The 15,960-nt window shown below is 43.5% G+C and overlaps 1 protein-coding gene across 2 annotated transcripts in view; it reads right to left on the reverse strand.

Moving 5' to 3' along the window:
* LAMA4 (laminin subunit alpha 4) overlaps positions 1-15,227 on the reverse strand; it is a 143,569-nt gene extending 128,342 nt beyond the window's left edge. For both annotated transcript variants that reach the window (XM_042987018.1, XM_042987017.1), the window contains exon 1: positions 14,456-15,227. In XM_042987018.1, coding sequence (XP_042842952.1) covers positions 14,456-15,073 — 618 coding nt within the window. In that variant the 5' untranslated portion in view covers positions 15,074-15,227. The remainder of the gene's footprint in view (positions 1-14,455) is intronic.
* Positions 15,228-15,960: the final 733 nt, after the last annotated feature.

A 15,960-nucleotide genomic window follows, 5' to 3' on the forward strand; every position in this document is an offset into this window, starting at 1 on the left:
AGCTCTAAAATTGCTTTAAAACAAAAGCATTATTGTTCACTTTTGAAATCGATTTTTTTTCTGTCTTCTTTTTAAGATCCAGGATGTGTTGTTTATTTTTTAGGACCATCAGAAAACTGTAGCCGGAAATTCTGGAATCTCATTGCACTCGGAAGTCTTCTTTCTAAGTATTGGTGCTGAAAGCATAATTTAAGGGGTCAATAGCCATAGGGGGCCAAGGCAAAGATCTCTGAAATAAAAGAAAGGTTATGAATGATGTGGTTATAAGTTAAATTCAAAACTGGGATAAATATAATGACACAAAGGCTAAGAGAACTTCCAGTATTTCTGTACCTAAATTACTCAGGACTAAGGCATAGGTGGTGGCATAAGACATTACACGAAAGTCCCATGGATGTGCTTTTGTCTGATGCAGCTTGTTTAATGTCTCGACACACAGGGCTTCAGCTGTTCTTCACCCCTCTTACTTGTTCCGGTGATGGTATTCATGCTGTGATGCGGGGCGAGGGGACTGCTCCAAGAGCCAGGAAACTTGGTATCTGGCCCCAGCTCTAGAAACCTGCTGCGGGACCTTGAGGAAGGGACTAAACTTTTGGCTCATTTCCTTCTCTTTCAATGACATTAGTGGCAGAGTGATTCCTCTTCCCATCTAAACAGTCTATAATTCTATAAAATGTCTTGCGGTCGCAATAAGGCCACATGCTACGAGACTGTGGGAAAATCATCTGACATCTCCGTGTTCCCATCCATTAGATTAATAACCCATGGCCTGCCTGTTTTATAAGGTGGTTGCCAGGAATAAAGGTGGAAAGAGGCAGGAATACATCTAGAAGACCATGGAAGCTTTGTAAGTATTCACATTATTTTCCAACTGAGTTAGTAGCCATTGGAGATTCCAATATCTGGCAGCTATGAATAACACTTGTCCAATGTCAATAGCTTTTTTTTTTTTTTTTGATGTTTATTTTTCTTAGTAATTTCTACGCCCAGTGTGAGGCTCAAACTCACGACTGCGAGATGAAGAGTCACGTGCTTCTTTGGGCCAGCCAGGTGCCCCTAATATCAATAGCTTATCTTTCAAGATGTAGAAAGTTTTCCTAATTCGTTGGAAGATCGGTTCTCCCTCGGTGTTCTGCATATACATCACAAAGCAAAATAAAGCAAAGTGAAAATTGCCTTGATGACGCTGTGAAATGCTTAAGGTGTCACTGTTCTTATACAAGTGAAAAAGCAAAGATAAGTTACAGTTTGTAATATTTATTTTCTCCCTTTTCATAGACATAACATTTATGTGGAAGCATTTTGGCCTTTGGGGATAAAGGACCACAGACCAGTACAAGGCTGCATTGAGGGAGGGAAGAATAAGATCAAGAACCATCTTTTCAGCTCAGAGTGCGGGTGAGAAGCTGTAGTTCAGAACAAGATGAGGCTTTGGATAAGTGTTGGAATAAGATGATGTTTATGGCAACGGAATAATTGGATTAAAAAATAAAAACCAAGCAAACATCTGACCGTTCCTCTGAGGATCAAAGACACCAGTTATCTGGTCTGCTTCCCACCACCCTATCCTCTTTCCAAAACTCCTTTGTTAGGTGTCCTGAGTAGCCCCAGGTAATAACTGAGACAAAACTGGAATTTCCTTATTTCCTAGGAAAGGGCCAAAAATATCATCAAACAAGGAAGAGGAAGCATAAAAATATCTCTCAGGAGAGTACCAATTGTTTAGAGGTTTCTAGCTCATGTTTGGCACAGCTGCAGAGGTGCTCGGAATGTCAGAGGCTCTGTGCAAATCAGCAGGTGTGTGCACCACTGGGAAACTGCCTAGGAGACACTGATTTGGACGACATTTGGAGTACCATTTGGGAGACCGGTCATGATTTAGAATATCAACTTGGGAGCTCCCAGCATAACGATTTACTCAACTGTTACTCAAACATTTTAGAGTAGAGATCTCCTTCCCCCCGCCCCTGCCCCCCGCCCGCCAGTGAAATAGCATGTGGAATTCATCTACAAAACAGATTAAAAAAAAAAAAAAAAAAGAAGATGTTCTGGTTGAAGGAAGCAAAGCCCCAACTTCCTGCTGCTCAGCCTCCCTCACCCCGAATTATAGCCAAGGCATTTCTGTAAGGCTTCAGCTTGGAAGTCACTGATTTAGTAGGTCTTGTGTTAAAAAGTCTCCAAAGAGATTTTTCCCCATGATGTAATATGTTTCTACAAACATCAACATCACCCTTGACAAATCTACCCCTCACTCTTGCTCTCCAAACATACAACAAGTTGTCTTAATAGAATCTCTGCAATGACCACAGCATCTTTTTCCCTCCTTTTCAGACTACAGCCACCATTCGCTTCCAGGCCCTTCTTACTCTCTCCTGGATAATTACCAATGCATGACATAGGTGATTCTTTTTTTTTTTTTTTTTTAGTGTTTATTTTTGAAAGAGAGAGAGAGAGAGAGAGAGAAGGGGGAAGGAGCAGAGGGCGGGGGGGGGGGGGACAGAGGATCTAAAGCAGGCTCTGTGTTGACAGCAAAGAGAGCTCAATGCAGGGCTCGAACTCATAAACTGTGAGATCATGACCTGAGGTGAAATCAAGAGTTGGGCACTCAACTGACTGAGCCACCCAGGTGCCCCAACATCAGTGATTCTGGTTCCAGGCTCTCTGCTGCTTCCTTCCCAATGCCTCTAGTAGCCTGTTTCCAGATTAATGTTGATCTGGAAGCACAACTCTCACTGAGTTTCTTCTCTTCTCTGAAATCTTCAGTGACTCCTGGTTGTCTAGTCTCACCAGCTGAGACTGTATCTCTTTCTAGAAGAAACCCTCTGTCTTTTGTCTTTCCTTATCCTGTCCTTTCACCTTGAATTTCCCTCAGTCTTAAAGATTTAACTCAGGGGCGCCTGGGTGCCTCAGTTGGTTAAGCATCTGACTTCGGCTCAGGTCACCATCTCACGGTTCGTGAGTTTGAGCCCTGCGTTGGGCTCCGTGCTGACAGTGAGGAGCCTGGTTGGGATTTCTTTCTCTCTCCCTCTGTCTCTCTGCCCCTTCCCCACTTGTGCATGCTCTCTCACTCTCTCTCTCTCTCAAAAAAAAATAAATAAATAAACATTAAAAAATAAAAATGAATTATTGCTTAACATACTTCACTGGGTAGGTGTTATGGTTCCTATGTGTCTCAAAAATTCCTACGTTGAAGCTCTAATACCCAATGTGACTGACTGTATTTGGAGACAGGGCCTATAAGGAGGTAGTAACAGTTAAGCAAGGTCATAAGGGTAAGGCTTGATAGAACCAGTGTCTTTATACAAGAGGAAGAGACACTAGAGAGTCCTTTCTCTCTCTGCACATGCATGGAATAAAGGACAGGTGAGGACCCAGAGACATGATGACTATTTACAAGCCAGGAAGAGAACACTCACCACCAACTAAGCCTGAAGTCTCCCTGATCTTGGACTTCTAGCCCTTTTCTAACCATTTTCCCTAAGGATCCGCTTTTACCACATTTTGGTTTCTCTCTTTATCCTTCTCTCAAGTTCTTTTAAGTCATAGATCCACAAAGTAAACTCAGGAGCCTACTGAGATGATTAATGCTTAGCATAGCTGGAGACACGCGAAAATATACACTTTCAGAAATTACGTCAATTTTTATTCCTATTATGTCCAAAGAAGAACCTTTCATTGTTACTGAGATGATAAAGTCAGTTTATGCTCTAAATTAAAAAAAAAAAAAGCAAAAATATAAACATACCAGTAATTAGAATATTCTTTATAGACTTGTCAACTACTATGACCTTTCTGGCATTCCTGGAGGATACTGGGATCCCTGTTAGTTGAGCTACCGTAAGGCACTGTGAGATTTAGAAGCATAGATGTTAAAGGATCCTTATAGGGTAAAGATTACAAGCTTGGAGCCAGATTCTAAGCTGTGATCTTGGATAAGTTACTCAGCTTTTTTATGTGACTCAGTTTCCCCATCTGTACAATGGTATTAATGGTAGTGCCTTCCTCACTATGTTATGAGGAATAAATGGATTAATAATGCAAAGTGCCTAAAACAATGCCTGGGACACGGCAAGTGCTAATCAAATGCTTAGGAGTTAAAGCTAAAAGGATCTTTGAAATCAGTCAACTAGGTGTCTCAAAGGGGTTCGAGGATAGCTGATGTTCAAGGCTGTTCTAAAATAGCCCCTCTCAGGGCTGGGGCTGCATCGAGGAGATTTAGAGTCTGCCAGCAAGATGCAGATGCCCCCTCTGATGCACGAGAGGCACAGACCCTGACTCACGAGCACTTTCCTACAGATCTCAATCCGTCTAGAAAAATACCAGCTTGAGAAGGAGCCACGGCAATTCTCATCTTGTGGACGTAGCTCTTCCCTATCTCTTCACATTATCTTTCTAGCCTAGCACAAAGACCACACTTCTCACTCCCGGGAGACACATGATCCTGAATTAGAAAGCATCCCTTATTCACAAGAGAAACATTACGATTCCACTATTTCCTGAAAGGCGTGAGCAACACCCTATTTTCAAGCAGTGCCACAAGTAAATTCTTCCCCTGCCTCGCCTCCCTTACTCTCAAGGACACAGAGTCTCCAGGGGTACCGTTTCTAGGCCGGGGGTGCTGTGTCCTGCCCAATCTAGGGCAGGTTATCAAATTAAGCTTCCTCTTTACCTTAACATGAAGTCTCAGTTGATGGCTAGACTGTGCATACTGTAATGCTGTGATTTCGGTTGATTTTTTTTTAGGTTGATTTATTTATTTTTGAGAGAGAGAGAGAGAGAGAGAGAGAGAGAGAGCCCGCGTGCATTTGAATGGGAGAGAGGCAGAGAGAGAAGGAGAGGATCGCAAGCAGGCTCAGCACTGTTAGTGTGGGAACCCAATGCGGGGTTTGAACTCACGAATCATGAGATCATGACCTGAGCCAAAACCAAGAGCTGGACGCTCAACCACCTGAGCCACCTAGGCACCCCTCAGTTGGTGTTTGTGATGAATCAATAATCTGTCACTGGCTTTCCCTTCCTTTTGCACTGAGTGTAAATACATTCTCCTTTCTAGAGCCTGTTATGTGCCTTTCACTATTAAGAGATGCAAGGACATGAGCCTCCCCTCAGTTCTCTGTGTCCCTCACTTCCTCTAACGTCATCCCTCCCATGTCTCTGTGTGGAGCTTCACATTTAGAGTCACTGTGAAGGGTCTGGATAGGGCAGGTGGCAGCACTCTGGAGCCCAGGTGTGGGAGAGTGACTTTCATGGACACACTTAGGTGTCTGCAGCTGAAGCCTGTGTGGGAAGCCTCCTTGGTGGTCACCTTGGAAAGGCTCATGTCTAAGGCTGGGCCAGTGCTCTGTCCTGCAACCACCCTCACCAAGAAGCAGGGAGAAGGGCCCATTAACGCCCCCACCTCCCACCCCCACCCCACCAGATCAGTCCCTGTGTTTCCTTTGGGCTCTAGGCTCCTCAGTCTTGGGGTTCTAACCAGGGTGGCCGCTGTGATGCTGAGTGATTCTCTTCCTTAAGCCAGCTTCCTTTCAAGTAGCTTAAACTGTTATCTATTCATTAGATAATCACAGAACTCCGTTGCTAGAAGTAACCTTGTTTTTGTTTGCTTATTTTTGTTTTCTTCTTTTTGAACTGTAGAAATCGAGGGCCCAGGAGGTGAAGGGATGTGCCCAGGTTCCTTTAACTGGTAAAGGTGATCGGGTTGTTAGTGGCGTGGCCAAGAACCGGAAGCGTTGGTTCCAAAGTCACATTCCAGTGCTTGTCCCACTCTGCTGAATTCCGTGAGCCTCTCTTACTGATTGTTCAACTCAAGAATAAACAGAAGCAATAGAGAGCAAAGTGAATAACAGTATGTTAGAAGCAAGCAACTTTTCCCTTAAAGATATATATCTTTAAGAGAAAAATTATATAGATAGATAGCCCATAGAAATAGCTTGAAAGAGTATAAGGCTGGAAGTCAGAAGACACAGTTTTTGGCACTGCTGGTAATGAATGAGCTTTGTGTCTTTGAGTGAAGCACCTTAACCATCTCCCACCCTGAGGCTCAGTTTCCCTATCTACAAAATGAGAAGGTTGAATCTCTAAACTCTCTTTCTAGATCTAACATTCTATGATCCCTTTGATTTTACGGTTCACACCGCAAGATATAATAGAGTCATACATCCAATAATAACCACCCACCGCCTCTGCATTCAAACACGTCTCCTTTACGCCGAATTCTGTGCTGCAATAGGGGCTTCAGGGCTGGTTCCTTATAGATGGAATTTCAGTGAGTATGACACACAACAATTCCAAGGGAACAATACAGAATGAGGCAATTTATTTATGCACCACAAACACTGGCTCATTGCCAGGCATTCAGACACTGTTCGGTCTCCAAATAACACGCATTTAGCACCTCACCTGTGACCTGGGGATTGACAGAATCACAGACGACAGAATCACTCTCCTGCTCTCAGGACTCACAGGCGTATCAGCAGGTAGAGAGGTTACTTTTAGGTCACTCTTCGCTTGTTAAATTGTATCACTGTTCCTCAAGGGGGAGACACACTGTTGCCTGGCCAGTGAAACTTGAAAGGCATTGTAAAATAACTCTCCTGTGGAAGGAGAGGCCAGCCCCAATTTGAAGCCCCAGATCCCGAATTTGTGCTCTGGTTCTTGCTGTAATACTAGATGGTTCTACAGCCCTAGCATCCCAACGTATGAGGCCCACTAAACATTTTCTTGCCTTCTGCTGGTGTCTATATTATACATTCCTTTGGGCTGACATTTGGCTTTACAGAGCTGTGTAGTGCAGTGTCCTATGTTGCAATTTACTTTGTAAACAGACAACATGATTGCACGGAACAGTCACCTCTGAGGCGAGTTTTAGTGAAGACATCTCTGATCTTCAGACTCCCTCATTTCCTTTGAAGTAATCGTGCCACCTCATCTAATGGAGGGCACGATTTCAAAATAAATATGAATGCACAAAGTCTGCACTGTGCTCAAGGGTCCCTTTAGCAGTAGTATGCACAGCATGGATTACTGGTCTAGTCTGCAAGAGACGTGCACGCACGCAGCTGTTGGTGGTATGGGATTTCTCCAACTCATCAGTTCTCATGGAGTCATAAATGTAGATATTTCACTCCATTTAGGTAAACACTAGATGTCTCGCTTCTTCCAAAACACAACATACAAACCAAGAAAGTGCTGGAAGTGAAAAGAAGGTCATATTGCATATTGCTCAAAGTATGTCAGACCACCCCTCTCTCCTCTTTTTTTTTTTTTTAACAGTACTTGTTTCTGTATTTTTTTTCTTTATGCAGGGGATTTGAGCTTGAATATGGACATTTTCCCACTACCATTCAGCCTCGGAATGCTGTTTTCCCCAAGTTTCTCATGATAAAAAGACTCAGATTCAGACCCTAACTGCTGGCAGCTGAATTTCATTAAGACTTTGATGGGAAACTTAAGTTGGAATTACAAACATCTGTGGCTAAGCTTCCCTTCAGTAAACCATTTCCCAGAATTTAACTTTACCACACTAAGAGCAAAAAAAAAAAAAAAAAAAAAAAAAAAAAACAGTTGGGAAAAGAATGCTGCTCTTTGGCAAATACTGGAGTAGATATTTAAATATTTTTCTATATGGTCACCACATCTCAGTGAACCAGCAGACTTCCTGGTTTTAGAAAATAAATAAATAACTGTTTGGAAATACCAACTTATGGAACTCAAAGATGTACTGGTCATCTGGTCTTAATGGTTTCTAATCAATCAAATGTCTCAAAATTATGTCTGGCCACCATTATATTTATATGGTTACTCTGAGTGAGGAACAGCCCAAAAGGAGAGAAGTGTTTTTGACGTTACATATTTCAAAAAATTATGAAAAGTCAGATTTGAGAATTTAATTGTGAAAGAAAAAAAGTTATGGTCCTTTTCATATCAAAGATGTTGGTATTTTTGTTTAACTTTTCCAGAATTTAGAAAAATTCATTCATTTCTCTTCACTGATCAGATCATCCAACTGGGGAAAGGCTACGTTTAAAGAACCATTAGGGATACAGTGATTATAAAAATTAAAGTCCAGTCTCCGTCTCCTCCAATGTTGCCTGATCAGTACATTTGTATGGAAAAGTTGGAAATAACCAAATTTACAGAATAAATAAAAGTTTAGAAAAAAATAAACCGGTAAAACAAGTCTTAACTTGCAGTAGATAAAAACAGTGGAAGAGAAAGGGAGAGAAGGAAGGTACAGAAGAGAAGGAACTAAAGGCAGACTTTGTTAGGCAGCTCCTAGACATTATTTCACAATAATCTTGCAAGGCAAATACTTTTCTGTTCATTCTACAATCAAACAAACTGAGCCTCTGAAGGATGAACTAATTTGTTCAAAGTGAAACAGCTAGAAAGCAGTGGGGCTGAATTCACAGCACATCTGTCTGGCTAGACACCCATATTGTACCTTTGGTGAAAGGTGAATTTCAAATGTTGTTGAGCAGAGACTGAAATAAACAGCGCTTGGGCTAAATTGGGCCATCAGATGCACTTCCCACAGGGTATTAAAAAAAATGAGTCAGCAAATTTACTTAAGAATCCAGACTCTGTTTTCTCCTGAAAAAACAAAAGACCTGGCAACACAGAGGTGGGTGTCCCTCTGGAAGAGGCAACCCTTCTCCTGTCACTTGGATCTGTCACTCACAGGATGTATTCCTTTCACTGCCCAGTTTTTTTCGTTAGTTTGTTTTTGTTTTTGTTTTTGTTTGGCCTCTCTAGGAATCCAAGTTTTAAAACTTTTTCTGTACCATACAATCAGCAATTCCACTTTTGGATATCTACCCCAAATTGCTGAAAGCAGACTCAAAACAGATATGTGTAAGCCAATGGACACAGTAACACTATTCACAGAAGCTAAGAGGCAGAAACAACTCAAACGTCCATCGATAGATAAAGGGGTAAGCAAAATGTGATATATACATACATTAGGATATTATTCAGCCTCAAAAAGGGATGAAATTTAAACACATACTACAACATGAATGAACCTTGAAGACATTATGGTAAATGAAATAAGCCAGACACAAAAGAACAAATATTGTAGGTTCCACTGATATGAAGTATCTATCAGAGTAATATTCATGGAAACAGAAAGTGGACTGACAGTTGCCAGGGCCCGGGGAAGGGGGTATTGGGGAGTTGTTGTTTAATGGGTATTGAGTTTCAGTTTGGGAAGATGAAAATATTTTGGAGATGGATGGTGGTAACGGTTGTAGAACAATGTGAATGTACCTAATGCCACTTAAAAATGATTCAAATGGAAAATTTTATGTTATGCATATTTTACTGCAATAAAAAAAACTTATGGTTAAATCAGAGAATTCTGGAACCATAGCAATTCTTTATTTTCTAGCAATTTTATAATACATTCTATAAGATAGGCCATGTATTCCTATAGGTGGTGCTGTTCTGAATTCTTTACCTATTAACTAAATATGGAGGTTCTAATGTAAACTGTAGCATCATGTAGAGGAAACATACTAGAACATGTTTAAAAAAGGAAAATGGGATGCAAAGAACACCCTAGAGTTAAAAAAAAAAATCTATCAGGGGGACCCAGTGATATGCTGGGGAAAAAAGAATGGGATTTGGTAACCTTGGGCAAAATACTTACCATCTCCAAACCTCAATTTGCTTATCTATAAAATGGGTATAATGTTCACTATTGACTACTACAAAAGATAATACATGTAGTTCCACGGGACATAGTAGAAGTCAATAAGTATTAATTTCTGTCTTTCCAAAAGAGTAGTTTAAAAAGTAATTATTAGACTCGTCAGGAAAGGGAAGTTATCTCGATTCTTTGATAATCCTAACATTGTATGCAACTTATGCTACTCATCCAGCAAGCATTGCACAAATAGTCTTTGAATGGCATTTTATAGATCTTTAAGAAATTTCTAAAACTTTGACTAAAACTTATGCCTACAGATAGTTCTATTTACCTAATAACTTTTTCCTAGGTACTCTTGCACAGTTGAATTACTTTCATAAATTCCTTCCTAGCTGTGCTACTTACCAGGTAAAGTGCCTGGGCAAATGCTCTGTCTCAGTTTCCCTGTTTTCAAAGTAAGAGAATAACTATACAAGTTCCATTGAGCTGTTGAAGGTGAAAAAAAATAGCTCTTGGAGAGTGCTTAGTGTGTGACACACAGTAAATACTCAATGAGCATTAGCCATAAGCCATGCTATTATTATTACTACTGCCGCTATATTTAGTCCTTCTAAAATAATGTCTCCCAGGAACCTTCTTTGGTATTTGGTGAGTAGGATGATTGTGTCCTACTGGTCTGGCTCTGGAGTAATACTTTTTCCACATTACCCCCATGGCCCTTAGCTTCCAGCTACTTTTACAGAACATTAATTCATTCAGCTTTATATGGTGGCTATGAACATTTTTCTTTCTTAGATTGCTTACTCCTTGAGGGGAGGGATGTGACTCTGCCTTCTTCTGTCCTTCCTGGCACCTCCTTCATTGCTCTGTATACAGTAAGGCTCCAAACATACTTGCTGGATGATATAAAGTGAATGAAATAATGACTGCATGTGGGAGTTCACATTACCTACATGCACTGTTGGACAGCAATATAGAATGATGGCCCAGGCCAGTGACTAGAGGTCTTCACGTGATTCAACAGGGCCTCTTTCAAAGTAAGGGCCCAAGATAAGCAGAAGGAAAGTAGACAGCGAAAGAGATCTAAGCTGCCTTTTAATGCACATACTGCGATCCTTTAGTGGCAGGGTACCAGTTATGTTGGAGCATAGGATCATGTATCCACGATAAAAAGAGTCTAGAGGAAAAGTTGCTCAGAATTAGTCTAGTTCATAGTGCTTTTTTAAAAGCAAGTAAGTTTGTCCAGTGTGGGGTACATGTGCACATGTGGTTCACGGGCCACTGATTTTCTTGGAGGGAAGCTAACAACAACAACAACAACAACAACAACAAAACCCAGTCAGGTTACCAGGAGATAAATTCCTGTTTTCTTTGCTGAGAGAAGTTTGCTCAACACTGTCATTTATTTCCCTTAATTTCTCAATTATCTACCAAGGGCAGTAACAGCACCATTGCCCTCCATACCTCTCATTTTGCCTTTCCAGTGGAGACTTCACTCTTTTGAGTCTCTGTGCGGTGGCTTCTTCCCACAGTATCAACCTCTAACCTAGTGTTCTCGAACTTATTTAATTCCTGCTCCTTTTTGACAGACAACACTGTCATTCCTGCCAAGGACATTGTGACACCCTCTTCTTGGGGACCATTCCTATCCCCATCCCTGCACCCCTTCCAGTGTTTTTGCAGATCCATATTGGTTAAGAAGGCTTCTGTCTGGTTTTACTTGCTAGAGTGTACATGATAGAATCAAGACTTTCTCTTCTTAAATGTAAAATATTAGAACATTGAATATTCTTTTTTGAAACCACCCCATCACCCTTTTGCCCATCCTACTGAGAAACACTGCTCTCACCATAAACTCAGCAGTGGTGAATGTGGGAAATTGCCTGTGAAAAAGCAGAAGGTGGGAAAATCCTACCAAATTAGCACCCATGGGTGCTCCTCTTTTCAAACCCTGTATCCTGGGGGAAGCTTGGGCTTGTTTGAGAAGGAAAGGAGGGACTTTCTTTCTTGGTCAGCCTGTGCTCCTCATCCTTTTATTCAGTGTGTATTTAATGTCATTGAACCCCTAACTCACACTGGGCACCAGTGTGCCAGAGTCTGGAGTCCTCTGTTGAGTGCCAAGGACCCAGGGGTGGAGAGGGCACAAGCCTTGCTGTCTATCGAAGAGCTTGGGAGAGCCTTTGGAGGGCCATCAGCCAAGCCCTCCCACTGCTGTATGCTTGCCTTAGTATATTTTCCTTCTGTCCCTTGAAGGAAAATTGAGGAATAACCATTCATATAAATCCAAGTGAAGTAAAATGAATGTATTTTTAGAATATCCCTCCATCTACATCTCAAACCTCCTACAGATAGCGTATCACATATGTCCACGGTCTCTTTCTCTCTCCATCTATAGATGTAAATACAATCTCCTGAACCAGTCAGTAGAATGGTTGCACCGTGTTATTAAATTTCCAGAATGTATTTGGTTTACTGGCTATAAAGAGCATGGGAAATCTGAATGGTGGGGCATTGGGATTGCCACGGGACCAGAAATGAACTGGAGGTATTATGTGAAACTAGGCAGTGGGAATGTAATTACTCCAATCCCACACTTTCTACATCATATACTTTGACACTTCTGGAATGACTAATAGCTTCTTTCTGTTTCCCTAAACCGAAAGCCTGAATTGGCATTCTGAACCTATTGGACTCTGACATTTAACTCACTATAGGATATATCTTTCTGGTAGGAAAGATATAGACAAACAGAGATACAGCAATATTAAGTAAAATAGCGCCATAAAAATAATGTTCTGAGAAATATTCCCAAACAAGGGTTTCTTTTAATTCAATCGTCTGCATATTTTATACTATTAATAACAAGACTTAGCATGTATACAGCATTAATACCTATCAGGTACTGTGTTAAGCATTCTGTCTGTATCTAGTTCCATCACAGTAACTCTAGGAAGTATGAAGTAGGCATCAATAACTTCTTTAAGCCTTAGTCTCTTTCTGTGTAATTGGGCATCTGGAATTTGCCTAAGGTAAGGAGGAGGTAAGTTGAAATTTGAACTTGGGACCATCAGACTGCAGAGCCTGCAATCCCAAAACACTCTGCTGTGCTGCCTTCCTATTGTTTCACTGAGCACATGAGTATATAAGAAATTGCTCAGAGTCTCAGCAATAGATTTAAGGTTCCCTAAAAATCAAATAATTATTTTCTTACTTTTTGTGGGGTAAGAGTTACAAAAAGGTATGTGTGCCCATCTCTTTAAAATTAGCGGACAGAAATACAGAAGGTTTAGGTAAATTTGAGTTTTAGGTAAATAATAAATAATTTTTACTGTAAATACATCCCATGCAACATTTGAGACATAAACAAAAACATTTATTTGTTGCTATCTGAAACTCAAATTTAATTAGATGTCTTGTATTTTATCTGGCAACTCTGCCCCTAAGCATTTTGTTCTGAGACTTTTCACGCTTAAAGCAACAGGTGGAAATGCTTCCCAGGGGTTAATCCCAAGCCTGTGGAGACGCAATGCCTTCCCGTTGCGCGGTGTCTCTCTTGGCCCGGCTTCTCCCCAGGTCTGGGGAGCACAAAGCTGAGCAGAAGCCAGCTGTGCCCCACTCTTTCCTATAGAGGTTATTTTTTGAACCACAATGGGAGGTTGGTATGCTCTGGCCCTACACACACACACCCCCTCCTTTTTTGGGGGGTGTGAGTGGGGCTCACTCCTGGAGACGGACCATCTCCATGCACCTTATTTTAGTAGTAATAATAACTATAGTTATACTAACAATTAGTAGAATTAGTTGCAATAATCCAGACTTTGGTGCTGTTAGAAATGGTGTCGATCCATATAAATGCTTTGGTTCTATAGTTGCTGTAACCATAGCTGTAGCACGTGTGTGTGTGTGTGTGTGTGTGTGTGTGCGCGCGCGCGTGTGCGCGCGGTGTTAAGTCAATTGCTCCTTCCTTTCCCATGAACTTAGGTGACTTCATTTTCCTCCTACTTAACATCTCCCACGCACTGGACATGCCCTTGTCGTCTTGGCTCAAGGGACTCTTAAATCACTTACTCTGGATTCATCCTCCTTTACCCAATTTCTACTTTCTGGTTATGCTTTCAACATAAAAGCTATTGCAAGGTACTCAAACAGCAGCTCTCTGCATAAACATATCACCAGTAGCACATCCCAATCATTTTAACTTTGGGGATGGGGCTTGATTTCCATCACAACTTTTTGCTTCTGGAACATAATGGCTCCTATCTATTTAAGGCATCTGCTCGGCAGTTTCCCAACAGATTCTTTAGTATCCCATCACCCTCAGCCGCTCGGTCCCTCTCCCCTGTTGGAGAGGACCTTCTGCTTGATTTGTGACAAAAAGATTGGCCCCGCGGTATTGTTCCCACTGTCCCAACATCTCAGAAGAGCAGGAAGCCGGGGACAGGGCACACACTTTAAGTAACTCTCCTGGGACACACAAGTGGCAGAAAGTCGCAGAAGCGCCAAGGCAGCTCCAGGTGAGAATCCAAGCAGACCGGCTCCCAGTACACGGAGCACATGGCACTTTTGCTAGTTGGAACAGTGCCGGGTCCCAAAGCCTCAACTCACAGCTTGCGACGCCCAAATCCCACTGACAAAGTAAAACTCTTCAAGTTTCTGAACCGACCGGGTGCAGGTGAAACTCTGAGGGATGGGGGAGGGGAGGAGGTGGGGGGCGGGGCGGGGAGAGAGACGGACGGGAGCGTGGCACCCACAGCCCGCGGGGCTCAGGTGCCCCGGGCCGGGGTGACAAGGGCAGGGACACCGTACCTCGGCGGCGGGCGGCAGCCTTCCGGGAGCCACGCGGGGCTCGCTCGCCTCGGGCGGGTCCAGTCTGCCGACCGCTGAGCTCCCTTCAATGTCAAAAGGAAAAGCGCTGTCGTCCCCGGCCGCGGCGGCCGCGCAGGCAGCGCCCCAGAGGAGCCAGAGCCTCAGGACGGGGCGCCAGGCTGAGCTCACGGCCATCTCTCCGCTGCCATCCAGCAGGGCGCTGCGTGGGGCTCGGCGGCTGTGCGTCCTCGTCGGTGCCCCCGTGGGGCGGCGGTGCCTCGCGTGCATTACCTTCTGGGCCCCCGCCTTGTCCGGATGTGGGAAGTCAAGGCGGCCCGACGCGCAACTTAGTGAAAAAGGCACAGCGAGAGGGTGAGCGGGAGCCCTCCTTCCCCCCTTGTCTCTCCTCTTTTCTTCTTCCCCCTCGGTTGGCTCTCGCACTTTCTCTCCCGCTTTCTCTCTCCCCAGAGGCTCTGGCTGAGGGGCGTCCAGATGGAGGCAGCTTAAGGCTGAGCACCAAAAGGCGGACGGGGTTAGGGCGAGCCCCGCCGGCCACCTCCTGTCCCGGGCGGGTGGGGTCTGCGGGCTGCGCTGCCCTGCCTTCCTCCCCACATCCATTCTCACCACTCCCTTTTTACCTTCCACTTCCAGGCCCTCCCACTCCAAACGGCATTTCACACACGGAGCTCGGGCCTTTCCCTGGCCTGCCCTCCCCACGCGCTCTCAGTTTGGAGCCCCTCCAAGGGACCCCCATGAATATTCAGCCTTTGTGATCGCTTCCTCACATCTTTTATTTATTTAGCCAAGGTGCTCGCTGTCCTATCTGTATTTTTGCAGATCTTTCATGTGACCCCCTAGTTTGCAGACAAGTGAGGGGGGAAAGGGATTCCAGGGGTAGGGGCAGGAGCCAGAGAGGTGCGGCTTGTCAGACGGCAGAGGGGGAGGGCACCCACTTTCTGGAGCAAGGTTTCTCATTTTCTAAAGATGGAAGGCTGCAGTCTGTGAGCTATCTTCATTGAGACTTGCTGGCCACCCATCCTCCTCCTGACAGTCCTCACCCAGAGGGCTTGGGAGAAGAGTATCTTTTACTGCGGGGCTGGAAAATGACTTTATTACGCAAATGCATGAACTTTTATTTACAAAGAACATCTTGTTTTCATCCTCAAGAGGTGCTTTGTAAGGGGTCTGGAACAAGGCTTACAGTGTATGAGCCTGTCAGATATACTGCCCACAGCCCTGGCCTCTTCCTCTAGGCCTGTAATCTCATGCCTGCTGCATCCCTGTGAGTCATGTAACCTTTCTAGGACTTTGGGCGAAGTGGGCCAAAATTGTGCCAGGCGCCCTGCGGATGGGTCAGTGGTCACTGCAGCTGCTAGGTACCTTTGCTTACACTGGCTTCAGAAAGGAACTCTAAGCATTCCCACAAGACATGTCCATGGCTTTAAGAGGATTAGATGAAGCAACCATAAAACGACACCCAAGTAGGTCTCTAGATGCTTGAAATC

The sequence above is a fragment of the Panthera tigris genome, chromosome B2 (genome assembly GCF_018350195.1).
Source record: "Panthera tigris isolate Pti1 chromosome B2, P.tigris_Pti1_mat1.1, whole genome shotgun sequence".
In the NCBI taxonomy this organism is placed as follows: domain Eukaryota; kingdom Metazoa; phylum Chordata; class Mammalia; order Carnivora; family Felidae; genus Panthera; species Panthera tigris.